The 18,343-nt window shown below is 34.0% G+C and overlaps 1 protein-coding gene across 30 annotated transcripts in view; it reads left to right on the top strand.

Annotated features, from left to right (window-relative positions):
- LOC106879787 (diacylglycerol kinase beta) overlaps nt 1-18,343 on the top strand; it is a 398,611-nt gene that overhangs the window by 356,468 nt on the left and 23,800 nt on the right. For 14 of the 30 annotated variants that reach the window (XM_089364472.1, XM_089364471.1, XM_089364487.1 and 11 more), the window contains one exon: nt 6,285-6,347. The exons of the other annotated variants lie outside the window; for them this stretch is intronic. In XM_089364472.1, coding sequence (XP_089220598.1) covers nt 6,285-6,347 — 63 coding nt within the window. The remainder of the gene's footprint in view (nt 1-6,284; nt 6,348-18,343) is intronic. 30 annotated transcript variants of the gene reach the window in all.

The raw sequence follows: 18,343 nt of genomic DNA, 5'->3' as shown, positions 1-18,343 counted from the left end.
TATATATATATATATAAGTATATGTGTGTGTGTATGCCTGTGTGCTTGTCATGTGTGTGTGTGTATGCATGTGTGCTTGTCATGTGTGTGTGTGTATGCATGTGTGCTTGTCGTGTGTGTGTGTGTGTGTGTGTATGAAGACAAAACTAACAGCAGCAGACAAAACTTTTATAGTGAGAAAGATCTTATATTTTGATTCCTACTTAAAAAACAAGTTTGTTTATCTTAGTTGTCGTATTTATAAGGTTATTTTCCTTTTACACACTCACACGTACACACCTACACTCCCCGCTGCCACACACACACACACACACACACACATATATATACATATAATCACATACATATCTTTACATGTGTGCACACACACACACACACATATATATATGTATATATATATATATATATATATATATATATATATATATATATATATACAGACTTAAGCACTCACACACTTATAGATGCACACACACACACACACACACCTGACATATGTCTATATACACACATGTACTCATATCCAAACAAACACACACACTTGCATGTGCCCACATATACATACACATGCACATGCTCTTTCGCTCTCTTTCTCTCTGTCTCTCTTTCTTTCTCTCTCTCCCTCTCTCTCTCTCTCTCTCTCTCTCTCTCTCCATGATTTTCTTTCTCACACACATCCACCCCCCCCCACACACACACTGTTACACTCACTCACTCGCAAACACCCACACTTCAAAACTCATCTCTGTCTGTCTGTCTCTTACACACACACACACACACACACAAATATATGTACACGCACACAGACACACACACACACACACACACACACACACACACACACAAAGATAATTTCCAAGCTAATGAGCAATAAAAAGCAATCTACTTCCTTATGGCTTGTTGCCACTGCCATCACCCCCACCACCATCACCCACCGCCATCATCAACACCACCACCAACATCATCATCACCACCATCATCACCAACAATATCATCACCATACACCTCTGACATCACCACCACCACCACCACCACCATATACAACCACTGCACACCCCCACCACCATCATCACTATCATCACCACTACCACCACCACCACCATCACCATCACCGCCACCCCCATTACCAATGCCACCATCATATTTCCTCTCTAGATTCTAACCTGGCCTACACTGTTTATAGTTTTGAATATCAAATATACCAAGTGTAGGATTGCCTGCTGTTGATTCAAGCTGTACAACATCTATTCTTCTTCTTATTACCGGCTGTCAAGTGTAAAACTCTTGCAAGGAATTGTGGTGATTCACCAGACATTATTTTTGCATCAAAGAGGAACCAGGTTCAATTCTTGCAAGGTACAGTAATAAATCACCAGGTTTTTTGGGTTTTTTTTACATCAAAGAGAAATCAGGTTTCAATTCTTGCCAGTTCTTGTAAGGAATGGTGGTGAATCACCAGTTGTTTTATTTGTATCAAAGAGGAACCAGGTTCAATTCTTGCCAGTTCTTGCAAGAAATGATGGTGAATCACCAGTGTCTTTTAAGGGGGTTTTTTTTTGCATCATAGAGCAACCAAGTTCAATTCTTGGTTCGTTAAACAGGATGTTTAATTTTAATTTCTATTGAATTTTACTTATTCCAGTTGGGATAATTCACATACAAAAACACACAAGCAAATGGAAAACATGTAAATATATTTCATTTTGTACTTGGTTTGCAAGATTCTTGATGTGAATTTGTGTGTTGAAACAAATTTTGCTGTGTTTTGGGAGAGTCAAAGATTCTTGATGTGAATTTGTGTGTTGAAACAAATTTTGTAGTGTTTTGGGAAAGTCACTTTCACCCTTACCACGTCTTCCAAAGGAATCTATAAATACACATGCAGACATCCATAAGGCCAATATGCAGACAGACAAAAACAGACCCTGGAGCAAGTTAGGGAGTCACAGGTCATTGAAAAGGTTACGAACAGCAATGAAAGAACTTTGAGGGATAAACAAAACAACCAAGTGGTTGTTTAATCAACATGTTAAACAACTGATCAATTAGTTAGTTGGCTAGATATTTAAGCAATTAACTAACAATAAAGAAGTGGAATTGACCCTGTGTGAGTGTTATTATTGGCGTAATGACTTTCCCAGGACACAACAAAAAAAATGTAAATATAAGAGTACTAAAATGAATGATTAAAGAAAGAAAGAAAGAAAGAAAGAGTGAATGAAGAAGCAAGCATTTGGCGTTATGAAAGCATCTGACTGAATCAATAATTTATAAAGTGGAAGTTACTAGACAGTTGAGCTATGGAATTGGTGTAATATGGAATGGATTGGAATGGAATATATTCCAACCAAACAATGAAATAATGTTTTCTCTTTCCCAGCATTAAAGATGCTGGTTTGAAAGTACATCTCTCTCTCTCTCTTTCTCTCTCTCTCTCTCTCTCTCTCTCTCTCTCTCTCTCCCTATCTATCTATCTATCTATCTATTGATCAATCTGTCTATCTATCTATCTCCCTTTCAGGATAAAACAACCTCACTTTCTCTACCTTCTCCTCCTCTCTCTCCCCCTCCCTCTACCTTCTCCTCCCCCCCTCTACCTTCTCCTCCTCTCTCTCTCTCCCTCCCTCTCTATCTCTCCCTGTTCTCTAGTCTGCATTACTGTCTCACTTCTACAATGCATTTCTCTCTCTCTCTCTCTCACTCTTTCCTAGTGTGCATCTTTTTCTCCTAAATATGCATTGCTCTATCTCTCACTTTCTCTCTTTCTCTAAGTAAGTCCCTCACCCTTTCTGCCTCCCAGTATGCATGTAGCTCTCTCTCTATCTCTCTTTCACTCTTTCTTTCACACACACACACACACACACACACACACACACACACACACACACACACACACACACACAACACACACCTTTTTGTTTGCAGAATCACAAACGGATATTAAACTATACTCACACAAACAAATACACACACATCAAGGCATGCATATATACACACATTTATATACAGTCACATGAATAACCATACATATGCACATATGACCCAAAAGTCAGAAAACATGGCCTATATTAATATAGTGAGAACATAGTGAATAAATATTTTTGCTGTTGAGTCCCATTCAGCATTTGCTGAGCAAACCTGTAATCAAAGGCATTCCAGCCATGACCATCTTGTTTGTTCCTTTGAGCATTGCATATCTAGGAATACATCATTCAATGTATGTTTCCCTTTCCAAGATTCTATGGCGTGTAATCTGAGGGAGGTGTTGCTGTTATTTCCAGCAGATTGATTGACCATGTTGAAATTCCCTCGTTTGTTCAGGTCAAGACCATATAAATTCCGTTTGAGCATTGCTTATCTAGGAATACATCATTCAATGTATGCTTCCTTTTTCATGATGCTACAGTATGTAATTTGGGATAGGTTTTGCTGCTATTTCTAGCAGATTGATTGACCATGTAAAAACCCACTCGTGTTCAAACCAAGACTGTTCTGTTCTTTTGAGCATTGCATATCTAGGACTACATCAGTCAATGTATGCTTCCTTTTTCATGATGCTACAGTGTGTAATTTGATAGAGATAAAGTGTTGCTGCTATTTCTGGTGGATTGGTTGACAATGTGGAAGCTCCCTTATTTTCTTGCTAGTAGTGAATATGTGTATATTTCATGAATTGGCACCAGAAGCATAATTGGTTGTCTGACATTACATGATCAATGCTATCTTTCGTGGCTGCCTTAATTGGATACACACATAATCAGTAACTTCCACAAGCTGTCGTCAGTCATGTCTGGCCACTAGAATGGCTACATGGTGAAGAGGTTTGCTTCACAACCGTGTGAGATTCCAGATTTGGCTGTACGTCATGGCATTTTCTCTGTGAGTGTTTTCTTTCATAGCCTCAGATTGGCTAATATCTAATGAGAGGAACTTGGTAAACAAAAAAAAGAAATCTTTTGGCAGCTCACTATCGTCATCATCATCACCATCATCATCACCATCATCATCATCATCATCATCATCATCATCATCGTCATTGTCCTTGTCATCATTTAACATCAGTTCCATGCTGGCATGGGTTGAATGGTTCAACAAGATCCCACGAGCCAGAGGATTGTATCACACCCCAATGTCTCTGGTAGGCATGGCCAACTGCTGGTTTTCAATAAACAACCTTACCCAGACTTGTGCCTTGGAGGGAAATTTTCTAGGTGCAATTCCATGGTCATTCATGACCAGATGGGATCCTTTTTTTTTTTTTTTTTTGCTGCTGTTGTTGTTAAGGTGATAAACTAGCAGAATCTTTAGCCAGTTGGATCAAAAGCTTTGCAGTATTTCTTCTAGCTTTATGTTCTGAGTTCAAATTCAGCTGAAGTCAATTTACCATTCATCCTTTTTTTGTGGTCAATAAAAAATAAGTACTGATTGAATAATGGAGTCAGTATAATTGACTAGCCCCCTCCCTCAAATTTCAGGGCTTGTGCCTATACTAAGAAAGAATTATTATTATTGTTATTGCTATTGTTGTTGCTGTTGTTATTGTCTTCTTATAGTCAACTAAACCCCAGCCACCCCTAAAAGCAGTGGAAAATTCTGGCCTTGTTCTAAGAATTAGAAAGAATTATTATTATTATTATTATTATTATTATTATTATTATTATTATTATTATGCCCTTGTGGCAAAATTTGAAGCCATTATTATTATTATTATTATTATTATTATTATTATTATTATTATTATTATTATTATTATTATTATTATTATTTGTTATTGTCATCATTATCATTTATTATTATTATTTCATATATGCACAACAGATTGGCTTGTTGAAAAATAATAATAAATTATTATTATTATTATTATTATTATTATTATTATTATTACTATTTGTTCATTACATTTCAGTTATAATAATTATTCATTTTGGTGAAGTTATTAAAATTTCAAAGTCATCATCCTATGAAAAATGTTTATTGGTTTACAGTGGCAGTAGCGGTGCTGGTGGCCAAGCACTAAGTGAGAGTTAGCTGCATATCATGATGCAGTCATGATTGTTAAAGATATGTACTTTAACGTTTCCTTTTTCGAGAGTTCATCATGTGATTTTCTACAGTTGTTCTTTGAATTTCAATGAGGAAAGCTTATTTATTTGATTCAGATTGGTTACATACTTTATGCGTATCTGTGTGAGTGTGTGTGTGTGTGTGTGTATGTGTGTGTGCACGTGTGTGATGGCTGAAGGTAGAGATTAAGAGGTAAAGAATAAAAAAAGAAAGAAAGATTATATAGACATGCGTTCACAGGTGTGTATAGACATAAATGTACATTCAAGTAAGCAGTCACACATATTAAAACTCACATAAACATGTATGCGTATGTGTGTGCATGTAAATATATATATACATACACACAGAGACACACACATACACGCAGATATGCACACAATTACATTCAACTATACATTGTATCATGGCATGGAAAAATATACATGTATCTACAACACATGCAAACATAACATATAATTAAATGCATTTGCATACTGGAAACTATTTACGAATACTAAAATCCATTTATGCAAATATATATATACATATATATATATATATATATATGTATATATATATATATATATATATGTATATATGTATATGTATATAAGTATATATATACATGCATGAACATTCATAAGCACAGACACTCAAATATACACATGACTAACATAAGTTTACCGGAACACACATGTATCCATACACATACATTCTCATACATACATACAAGTACATGCATATGTAACATAGTATATATATATATATATATATATATATATATATATATACAGATATATGTATTTATACATATATATATACATATATATGTATATGTTTGCATGCACATATAATTGTATGTATACACACACACACACACACACACACACACACACGTTTGTATATAAATACATATAAATACATATGCAGAATTATTGGAGAAGCAATAAGATTATTCCTGTTCATGCAGCAAAATTGAAAAGTAGATTTACAAAAAAATAAAAAGAACAATAAAAAAAACTATAATAATAATAATAATGTTATTTGCTATAAATGTATATATATTATTTTATTGGATTTAGTTTTACATTATTTATTTATCTTTCATTATAAATATGTATGTGTATGTATATATATATATATATACATATATATGTATATGTGTATATATAACTTTTAGCATTTTACATTATAATAAAAGCATGATATAACATTGCTGTGAATTCCTATTTTGGAAGGCTGTTCATTATTATGAGGTCATTCAGGATATATACAACAATCAACGATGTATAAGCCCCATGGTAAAGCCAAACACTTTTCTTCTTTTCCATGCTCTTTTTCTTCATCTTCTTCTTCTTACCACTATTACATAGAACAACTACTTAAAACTTACCTCTATTTTAAATGCATTCCCTAACAGTGCTTAATTTTTTATAATTGTTTTTTTTTTTATTTTTATAAAATTCTAATACTTTTGTTTTATTGGGTTTTCTTTTCTTTTTTCTGTTCTTCACTAATTAAACTTAATCACTCTTCATTTTCTAGAAATATTTTGAAAACTTTCTTAGTGGTGGTTTGGCTGTTGCTAGGCAATATTTGCTGGTCCTTAAAGCCGTGAGCAGGCAGAATCGTTGGCATGCTGGGCAAAATGCTTAGTGGTATTTCATCTGCTGCTACATTCTGAGTTCAAATTCCGCTGAGATCAACTTCACCTTTCATTCTTTCAGGGCCAATAAATTGAGTACCAGTTGAGTACTGTGGTCAATGAAATTGACTAGCCCCCTCCCCAAAATTTCAGGCCTTGCGTCTATAAAGCATTGAACTGGCGGAATCATTTGCATGCTGGACAAAATGCTTAGCAGCATTTCATCTGTCTTAACATCCTGAGTTCAAATATTGTCATGGTTGACTTTGCCTTTCATCCTTTCAGGGTTCGATATAATAAGTAGCAGCTGAGCACTAGGGTTCATATAACCAACTTATGACCACCCAACCACAAATTGCTCGCCATGTGCCAAAATATAAAACTAATATCATTGAAGGGGCAAGCTGGCAGAATTCTTAGCACGCCGGGCAAAATGCTTAGCGGTGTTTCGTCTGCCATTATGTTCTGAGTTCAAATTCCGCTGAGGTCGACTTTGCCTTTCATCCTTTCGGGGTCGATAAATTAAGTGCCAGTTACACACTGGGGTCGATATGATTGACTTATTACCTTTGTTTGTCCCCTCTATGTTTAGCCCCTTGTGGGCAATGAAGAAATAAGAATCATTAGCACACCAGGCAAACTGCATAAATGGCATGTCATCCATCTTTACGTTCTGAGTTCAAATCCCGCCAAGGTTGACTTTGCATTTCATCCTTTCAGGATCAACAAAATAAGTAACAGTTGAGCATGGTATATAATCGACTTACCCCTCCCCTTCAATTACTGGCCTTGTGCCAAAATTTGAAACCAATAATTGTTAGTCAATATTTTGTTAGAAGAGGTAGGAGTTAGGTCTTTTAGTAGATCTTAAATCAATGTTAGTTAATGTCATTGAAAAGGTTATTGTCATATTTACGTCACAGCTAATCCGTTGGACAGTTTTCTGAGGAGAGAAACACTATTTCTTTTTCTCTCCTTAATCATAAATTTTGAGCAAGACTTGACATGCAACAAAGTTAAAGTTTTATTTCAATTTTGTTTAATTTTTGTTGGTGCAGGCATGGCTGTATGGTTAAGAAGCTTGCTTTGCAACCACATGGTTCCAGGTTCAGTCCCACTGTGTGGCACCTTAAGCAAGTGTCTTCTATTATAGCCCTTGACTGGCCAATGCTTTGTGAGGGAATTTGGTAGACAGAAACTGTGTGGAAGCCTGTCATGTGTGTGGGTGTGTGTCTTTGTGTGTATGTTTATGTCTGTATGTACATATTTGTATGTGTGTATATATATATATATATGTATATATAAAATATATAGTTTTAGGAAAAATAACCAAGTTTCAAGAACTCATCGATGAAAATCCACTATCACATATAGAAAAATTAATAATTAAAAGCACAATAAATGAGTATAATATAAAGTAAAGTAAATATCATAAGATAAATATAATAATGATATATAATTATGATATTTACTTTGCTTTATATTATACTCATTTATTGTGCTTTTAATTATTAATTTTTCTATATGTGATAGTGGATTTTCATCGATGAGTTCTTGAAACTTGGTTATTTTCCCTAAAACTATATATTTTATATATATTTTATCTATAAAGCTCAATTTAATTTTAATTTTTTATAAATTGATTTTAATTGAGTTTTTACCTGTAATTTTGGATTTTGTCCCTAATATTATTATATATATACATATATATATATATATATATATATATATATATATATATATATATGTGTGTGTATATATATTTATATGTATGTATGTATGCGTGTCTGTATTTGTCACCACCATCACCACTTAATAACCAGTATTGGTTTGTTTATGGCCCCATAACTTAGTTTAGCAAAATAGACTGATAGAGTAAGTACCAACAGATTTATTTCAATTTGATTTCAATTCTAAAAGAAAAAAAAAAGTATTTTTTTTTACTTGAACAATAGAAATATTTTATTCTCATACCAATTTTTAAACAAGTTCCCCAATTATTGTTGAAATATCTATAAAAATCTCAACAGATCACAATATTCTTTAAATATAATTACAATGTACTTTTTTATTGTTGAGAAGAAATATATATTTTCTTGGGTGTCTTTGAGAAAATTACCATGATATGTATTCCATTCTAAATGGTTTAGGTCAACATGACTTTGCTTTGGAGTGTCTGATACAGAATATCTGTGGCAATTTATGAACTTAGCTGACCAACCTTCTTCACCCCAATCCCCTACAGCAGCTATGACTTTCAGCTTAATTCAAATTTTGATTGCATGTTCAAACCTGTTATTAGTTTGTGTCAATGTTAACATATGCAACAATACCTGGCAATAAATTATAGGGCATGTCACCAAACCCCTTTAGTAAGAGTTGGAAAATGCAAAATAGTTGATACATACATTAAAATGAAACAGAACCTGAAATTTACTACGTTATGTATGAACAAGTCTGTCATTGAGTGATGTTATTTGAGCAGAATAATATAAGCTGTTATATAACACCAGAAGGTCTATTTCCTAAATAAATTTTCAGATTTATTGTACGAGATAGATCACTCCATTGTAAAGAGTAAAGACCCCCTTTGGTCATGAATGACCATGGGATTGCACCTAGAAAGTTCTCCTCCCAGACACAAGTCCAGGCATGATTGTTTATGGAAGACCAGCAGTCGCCCATGCATACCAGCCTCTCCTCTCCATGCCATTGATGTTATCCAAGAGAAAAGCAAAGGCCAATACAACTTGGCACCAGTAACATTGCAACTCATTTCTACAAATGAGTGAATTGGAGCTACATGAAATAGAGTATCTTGCTCAAGAACACAACACAGAGCCCAGTCCGGAAATTGAACTCATTACATCATGATCGTAAGCCCAACACTCTAACCGCTTAAGCCATCCTCTATTGTAGCATACCTCATGCCAAACAAGCCCTTTGTAACAAAATAACATTGTTGTGTTTGTGGAGACAAATATGGCAAGCTGCCAGAACCGTTTGCACACCAGGCAAAATCCTTAGTGGCATTTCATTCACTTTTACATTCTGAGTTCAAATTCTGCTGAGGTCGACTTTACCTTTCGTTTTTTCGAGGTTGATAAAATAAATACCAGTTGAGTACGGGGGGGGGGGGGAATTGACTTATCTTCTCCTTCAAAATTGCTGGCCTTGTGCCAAAATTTGAAATCAGTATATTCTGGTATTCTGACAAATTTAAACATGAATGTCAGGAATGTCTGGAGTTAGATTATGAGACATTGTTAGTAATTATTATTTAATACAGTTACAGTAAAATGAGAAGAAAGGAACTATGTTAGCAAAGCAAAAAGGTAAAGTTACCTTCTCGAGTCATGCTGACTCATGATAATAATAACAAGAGCATTCAGAGAGTACAAACCTCTGCCAAGGCAACAATATGTCCTCTCAACGATTAGCCAAAGATGATTTTTAAAATGAGAATATCTGAAATAAACTTGCCTGCTCTCACAAATGAGAATACTAAAAATGAACCTGACTGCTCTCGAAAATTAAGTAAAAAACAGGAAAAATAATCCAGAATCCTTGTCCGGTACCAGATCAATCCCAAAATCTAATCAGTCACAAGGCCAAACATCCCTGAAAGTTTCATCCGAATCCATCCAGCGGTTCTTGAGATATATTGTCCATGGACAAACAAACACGGCTGAAAACAATACCTCTGCCTTCGTTAAGGCAGAGGTAATAATAAGGAAATTATTGTGTATAGTACCCAGGTGCACTACAACTCATCAAAGGTGCATGTACAGTATATAGAATTATGTATGAAAGTCAGGAAAGTGAACAGTATATGAGTCATGATATACATGTGTGCATGCATATGAAGTGGGGGGGGGGATATTAGGTGTAGTGTTGGGAAATTTCAGGAAGCATGGGTGTTTTAAAGGATACAATGTCTCAGCAGCTAACAACTGATGCAGGTAGTTTGTTCCATGCTTCAGTGTGAGAAAATGTTTCCGAAAGTCATGGGAGCTGTGCTGTTTTCTGAGCTGGTTTTTAGGTTTCCATGGTGTATAAACTCCCCACCTGGATGGGACAGCAGCCTGTTGCATGATTATTCACTTTTGCCCGCTGAGTGAACTGGAGCAATGTGAAATGTAGTGTTTTGCTCAAGAACACAATGTGTCACCCGATCCAGGAATCGAAACCACTATCTTATGATCATGAGTCCAATACCCTCACCACTAAGCCACTCACCTCCACAACCATGTTAGTGCTCCATGTCTCCCCTTCACCGTAAACTAACATACTTCATTCATGTACTTTTATTGAATGGATTCTTGCCAAAGCTGACCAGCACCAGTCTCCTTGGATATCAGAGAATATGTGTTACATTATAACAATTTAGTTGTGAAGAGAAAACACAGTACTGTCCTATAATGGATATGATTAACTGAATAGTATAACTATCATTAAATAGAAAGCCTATCTAACTGCACACCACTACATAGCAACTAAAACGGTATTAAATAAAGACTAAGTAATCATCAATTGGCAAGGTGAGATTACACAAGTTTTATTTTCCTTTTTTCAAAGATTTTTTTTTTTAGAATGACTCAGTATATTTATTATTAAGCACAGTCATCAGATATTTATGAACGACAAGATATCTCTGCTATAAAGCTGAACTATCAGCAACACTACAATATAAAATGAAGTGTTTTTATAGGATGGTAGAAGAGGCAAGTTGTCTGGCTGTTTCAAGCTGTTCTAAAATTTCTTTAGTAAAAAAGATTAGATTCGTCATCAACATTTAATGCCAACCATTACCTGTTTCCAAGCAAAGTAATAGTTTCATACAGCCAGACACATTTTTTTTCTTGTAAGACTGGAAACAAACAACATTTCTTGTGTATGACGGTGGTGATACTTGTTTACAATCATCACATGATGTCAGGACAATGGCACATACAAAGACACCCATGTATTCGTATATATATATATGTGTGTATGTATATATATATATTTTCTTTTATTTGTTTCAGTCATTTGACTGCAAGGGTTTTAGTCAAACAAACCAACCCCAGGATTTATTTATTAAGCCTAGTACTTATTCTATCAGTCTTTTGCTGTACTGCTAAGTTGCTGGGTTGTAAGCACACCAAGGTTGGTTGTCAAGCAGTGATGGGGGTACAAATACAGACACACAGACATGCGCAGACAGACACACACACACACAAAACAACATATATATGAATAAACTAACAGTGGTGCCCCAGCATGGATGCAGCTCTTGATTTGGAGCTGGTAAAAGAGAAAACATTGAAGCATTGAATGAGTTGGTAGTTTTAGAAATGAAGAAAACCTTGAATACAGAAGAATAGTTGTGAAAACAGCTTTTAGAGAATCAGGTAAAAAAAAAATACATATGTAGACAGAATTTGAAAGGTACAGAGTATGGATCTCTGTAGTAGCTATTGGCCACTTTTTTCCATTTATAGCGGTAATTTTACCTGATTTTCTAAAATCTGTTTTCACAGTTGTTCTTCTGCATTCAAGATTTCTCTAATTTCTAAATATATCATCATTATCATCATTTAATGTCCGTTTTCCATGCTGGCACGAATTGGATGATTCGACAGGAGCTGACCAGCCAGAGAGCTGCGCCAGGTTCCAGTTGTCTGTTTTAGCAGTTTCTGCAGCTGGATGCCCTTCCTAATCCTAGTGCCTTTTATGTGATTCCAGCATGAGTGCTTTTTACATGGCTGTTATAGAAGACACTTGTCCAAGGTGTTGGCAGTAGGACTGAACCAAAGACCACCAAGCTGGGTGGCAAGCTCCTTAATCACATAGCTATGTCTGTGCCTATTGATTGTAGTGTAAATTTTACAGTGATGTCTGCATTGAGAATCTACAAATATGGCAGTCTTGTAGTAAATAGAATATCACCATAAGAATATTTTAGCCATTCAAGACCTCTAATGATAATTTATTCATTGTTTTTAAGAGATCCATTAAACTGTACACATGAGACTGTCCCTTGTTGCCCATACTTTTACAAAGACTAAATTGCATAAGAAGTTTCACTGATTAAATTCATGTGCTGAGGTTATGGGTTCAAATTTCATCACAGACATACCATTGTTACAGTGAGAAGAGGTACATTACACTATTTACCTAAGTATATATGTATATATGAAGCATATGCATATGTGTGTGTGTATACATATATATGTATATACATACGTATATATATATATGTGTTTGTGTGTGTATATGTCTATATATATATATATATATATATATATATATATATATATATATATATATATGTGTGTGTGTGTGTGTGTGCAGGGGATAATTACTAAAGCACTTGAATTTTGTGCTTAACAAGTGGCAGCGCAAAACACAAGTGCGTCTGTGGTAACTTTCTGTTGCATTTTTCAGTTACATAACTAATACATGTATGTATGTATGTATGTATGGTTATGCTTATATATATGTATGTATGTATGTATGTATGTATGGTTATGCTTATATATATATAAAATGTACATGTCTATGTTAGTTCCAAGATACATTTCAAGAATGCTCTAGGAAGCATCATCAGTGAAGTCCCTAAAGTCTTAGGGTGTATAGGGCCTTTCAACTGCCGACTACCTTACTCCAATCATATATATATATATATATATATATATATATATACACACACACACATATGTATATATGCATATACATACATGTGTGTGTGTGTGTACATATACATCCATTTGAATTAAATTAACATGTTATTTTCAGACTTTTTCATTTCAACTAATAATTGGTGAATATTCATTTCACTTTACTCAAAATACAATTCTGTTTCTCAGCTTTTTATACATTTATAAAGGAATATCACATACATATTTATATATTTATTGATATTATTAGTATTACTGGAACATTTCTAGAAACTTTTGCTTCAACTAATTCATTTACAATTAATTTTTTCCCTCCCGTTTTCGCTTAAAATATTTAACAATCTTAACAATATTCTAGCCTAAAAGCTCAGTCATCATCTGTTTAAAGCTTCTGCTCTCATCAACTTCAAACATAAAATTTTTACAGAGGCTTTAGTGTGTCTGTTTTAATAAAATAACATTGGTGCAGTTTTTATGGTTGGGGTATACAACTTCACTGACAGCTAAATATATTAACATTTTCAAGTGTTAAATAAGTTTTTGTTTTCCTCTATGTTTATGTATGTATTTTTTTTTTTTTATGTATTTGTATTCATTTATAAGCACAGGTGCAAAAATGGCTGAGTGGTAAAAAAGATTACTTTAAAACAATGAAGTTTTCAGTTCAGTCTGTAAAGTAAATGGAATGAGTATTAAACGTAAAAAGCAAAGAAAAAATTAACAAAGGAATATATTTTTTAGTTTTTGCATCTATATGCATCTAACAATTTCTCAATGAAATAAACATGGCTTATATGATATCAAGGGAGGTAATTGTAGAATAGAGTTATCACCCTTAGTTATTATTGTTGAACTGTTCTGTTCTGAACTGAATCACAGCTGCTTTTGTCTCTCTTTTCGAAACCCTTCATTTTTAATGTTAACTTTCTTGCAAAGGCAGAAAGTTCGTGAATTCCACTTTACTGTTCCTTATAAATCTAACATATCCCTGGAAAGAGAGAGAGAGATGAGATAAATACAGATATATATATATATATATATATATATATATATATATATATATATATATATATATATATTAATAGTTATCGCCAAGCCAACATGGCAGTCCCAAAATTAGGACGAAAGCTGCCGTGAATTAGCTCCAAGAAGCCATCGCCTCTAGCTAGCTATGTGACACACGAAACCTGTGTCCTTTATAACCTTCGAACAGGGGAGGTCAGCAGTGTCCCCCTGCTGGTTTGGCATCTGCAGACTAGTTTCAGGGTGTTGCCCCTTGTCAATGCAGAGCAGCCAAGCCCTAGCCGTGTGTCACATAGCTAGCTAGAGGCGATGGCTTCTTGGAGCTAATTCACGGCAGCTTTCGTCCTAATTTTGGGACTGCCATGTTGGCTTGGCGATAACTATTAATTTCCAGTACCGCTGCCGTAGTCTCCTTTAGAGAGACTTAGAAATATTAATAACTCTATATATATATATATATATATCAAGTAAATTGCAATGTGTAATCCAGGCATTCAGCTCATGAAGCACTCCCACAGATGGTTGCTATTTGAAAATTGAAAAGTGAGAAGTCTCCTAGGATGCCACTGCACCAGTAATCTGAAAATCTACAAGACACCTATATATATATATATATATATATATATATATATATATATATATATATATACATATATATATTATATATATATATATCGAGTTACTAGTTTGCTAACTCCGTTCTTTAATATTCACACACACATTCACACATGCACACATATAGGCACAATTATAAACTACTCCCTGACTCCGAGAGCTAAGCAAGAGATTTTATTAATGTAAAATTCAGAAACCAAGAGAAAGTGGGGGAGTGGGGGAAGATTCTTCATCAGTAATGTAATGGATTATTTATGTGTGTGTGTGCTTTTGAAAGTTCACCAGCAAAACAAATTATAGTGAGTCTATTTAGTGTGAGGAGTGAAAAATCCAATGTTAGTGACAGTCGTCTTTCTTTTGAGAAAGGGCAAAATAGAGGGTTACCTACCATCGGTCATGACATTAACCTGTAATTTTTCTCTTGTATTCATGCACAAACATGTGTACACACACAGATACCATGTGTGTGTGTGTGTATGGCCTGCTCACCTAACCAACAGGGTAGCATCATTTAAAAGCTACAACAATGCTAGGAAGCATATTGTGACCAGCAGTGTACAACAACACCCAATAGCCTAGTTGATACAGTGATATGTGTATGTGTGTGTGTGTATATATATATATATATATATATATATATATATATATATATATATATATATATGTATGTATATATCTTTGTATGTATGTATATACTGTATCTACATACAGAGAGGTAGATGGATAGATAAACTTGAATATAAATATTTTCACTTTTTTGCAGCTGAGGTAATAATTTGTATATTCTTCAACTTTAAACCGAGATAAATGTCAAAGAGTATGGATTTTTCATTCCTCATGTTATATAAGTTCACTGAAATTTATTATTCTTGACATTTTGTGTTCAAATTCCTCCAAGGTCAACTTAGCTTTTCATTCTTTCAGTGCTGATAAAATAAGAATTAGTTCTATGCTGAGGATGGAGCATGGGAGTCAGTGATGTAATCAACTTCCCCTCCCCTCAAAAGTGCTTGTCATGTACCAAACTTCGGGGAAAAATTGTTATTTCCCCCCCCCCCCCCCGACCAAAAAATACTTTTAAAGACTTCATTATATCACATTCTGTACTTTATAATTCTGATCAGAAATTGTATCTTGATTGAATTTGTTACCCTTCAGCCTTCTAATGTCAATCAAAAAAATTTTTTTTTAAATAAAATAAAAAATAAACAAATATCTATAAAAAAATACAAAGAGAAATAGATAAATTTCTAGCAATCCAGATATCTATACCTTAGTTTTTGCTTCTGAATTAAAGCTGATTCACTTCACTTATTCTGCTAAATGTTGGGGAGCCATGAATGTCACACATCTTGTTGCATCTGCTATGTTCGTGTAAAGTTTTTTTGCTTTAGTAAACATTGTTATTTGTTATAAATCATGCTACAAAAACAGAAATACAATTCAGTTTATGAAACATATCAACATTTATTATTAATTAACTACCATTAAAACAAACTACTTTGAAGTCTGAAAAATATTTCAAAAAGAAAAGAAAAAGAAACACTGATATTAATTTTTATAAAATGTTTTATTCCTTAACAATCCTTTGTTCATTTGTATTTTCTTGTCCAATTTTATTTCCTCCAAATGTCTTTCCCTCAGATGACCTTGTATTATATTCAAATGACTTTGCATTTTATTTTTAAATAATTAATATGCTGATTAAATAATTTCTGCTTTTTTACTTCTCTACCTGCTTTAAGTTTTTTTCTAATTGTTTCTAAGTTGATAAACCTTTGTTCCCAACTATCATATTATGAAGCTAGAATTGTTCAAAGAATACATGTCTGTATATTGAATGCAAAAAGAAACATTGGTATTATAACTATATAAACTGAAATTAATTAAAACTAAAATCAAATACTGAGAAGGACGAAGAACTCTAATGCTTGATTCCCCACTTCCACCTTTTTATTATGTATCTCTATCTTCTTATTCTTCTTCTAGTCCATTATTTTGAATCCTAGTTTGTCCCCGTTAATGAGGGTGGCCAGATCTACCTCACTCTTATAGCAACCACTCTCACACCCTCTCACCATATCACGTGGTTTATGGCATCCTCCCATCTCAAGTCAACCCTCCTAATTTCCTCCTCCACTTGTCCCCTCCACGTTTTCTTTGGTCGACCTCGCTTCCGCAGTTCATTCACTCTAAACTCAAGCACTCTCCTCAGAACAGGATCCTCATCCCTCCTCAACACATGTCCATACCACTTGCACTCCATTCACCCTTGCCAGCTGTTCACTGATTCCTCCAGCCCCAGCATTCCCATCAAGTCCTCAGTCCTCCTTTTATTCACTAGTTTCACACCACACATTGCTCTCACCAGTACTCTTTTGGTCCTTCTCAAATCGTCGTTTCTATCTACATTTGCAATTAATATCTATATATTCTTTAAGGTGGTGAGCTGGCAGAATTGTTAGTATGCCAGGCAAAATGCTTAGTGGAGTTCATTTGTCTATATGTTCTGAGTTCAAATTCCACTGAGGTTGACTTTTCCTTTTCATCCTCTCAGTGTTGATAAAATAAGTACCAGTTGTGCACTGGGGTTGATATAATCGATTTAACTCCTTCCCTGAAATTGCTGGTCTTGTGCCAAAATCTGAAATCAATATCTTTATATTCTTTAATGGCAGCAAGCTGACGGAATCATCAACATGCCAAGCAAAATGTTTAGTGCCATTTTATCCATTTTTATGTTCTGAGTTCAAATTCCACCGAGGTCGACTTTACCTTCCAGTGTTGATAAAATATGTACCAGTTAATTATTAGATGTAATCAACTATCCCCCTCACCCAAAATTGCAGGCCTTGTGCCAAAATTTGAAACATATATCTATATATTCTTTCAACAAAACTAACTTGGTAATAAATTAATTTGACATAATCAATTTCTGTATAAATTCTTACTAATATTGTTTTGTCATTTTTAAAAATTTGTTTTAATAACAAAATTTCTGTAAATTGTATTTTTCTTACAGATTATGCATCTTTTTTTTTTTTCTAATGTTTTTTCTATTTTAATTTCATTGTTATTGTTTTAATTAATAAAACAGAGCAAACACATTTTTTATTGTTATTGCTGAATGTTCTAATTATGATATAGAACAATGTTTGAAATTATGAGGCTGTTATATTGGTGCTTGAGGTGGGTTGCAATGCAAATATTGTAAATTTACAAGTTTATGATCTCTAAGAATGAGGCTAACAGTAAAAATAAAATCGCAATTTTATTTAACAATTCATCCTTAAAATAACGACATGTAATTATTGCTTCATAAGGTAAAAATCTTGCTAAAACCAATCTGGCA

The sequence above is a fragment of the Octopus bimaculoides genome, chromosome 16, assembly GCF_046866305.1.
Source record: "Octopus bimaculoides isolate indiv1 chromosome 16, ASM4686630v1, whole genome shotgun sequence".
NCBI lineage: Eukaryota > Metazoa > Mollusca > Cephalopoda > Octopoda > Octopodidae > Octopus > Octopus bimaculoides.
This window is presented reverse-complemented; position numbering and strand designations above follow the sequence as displayed.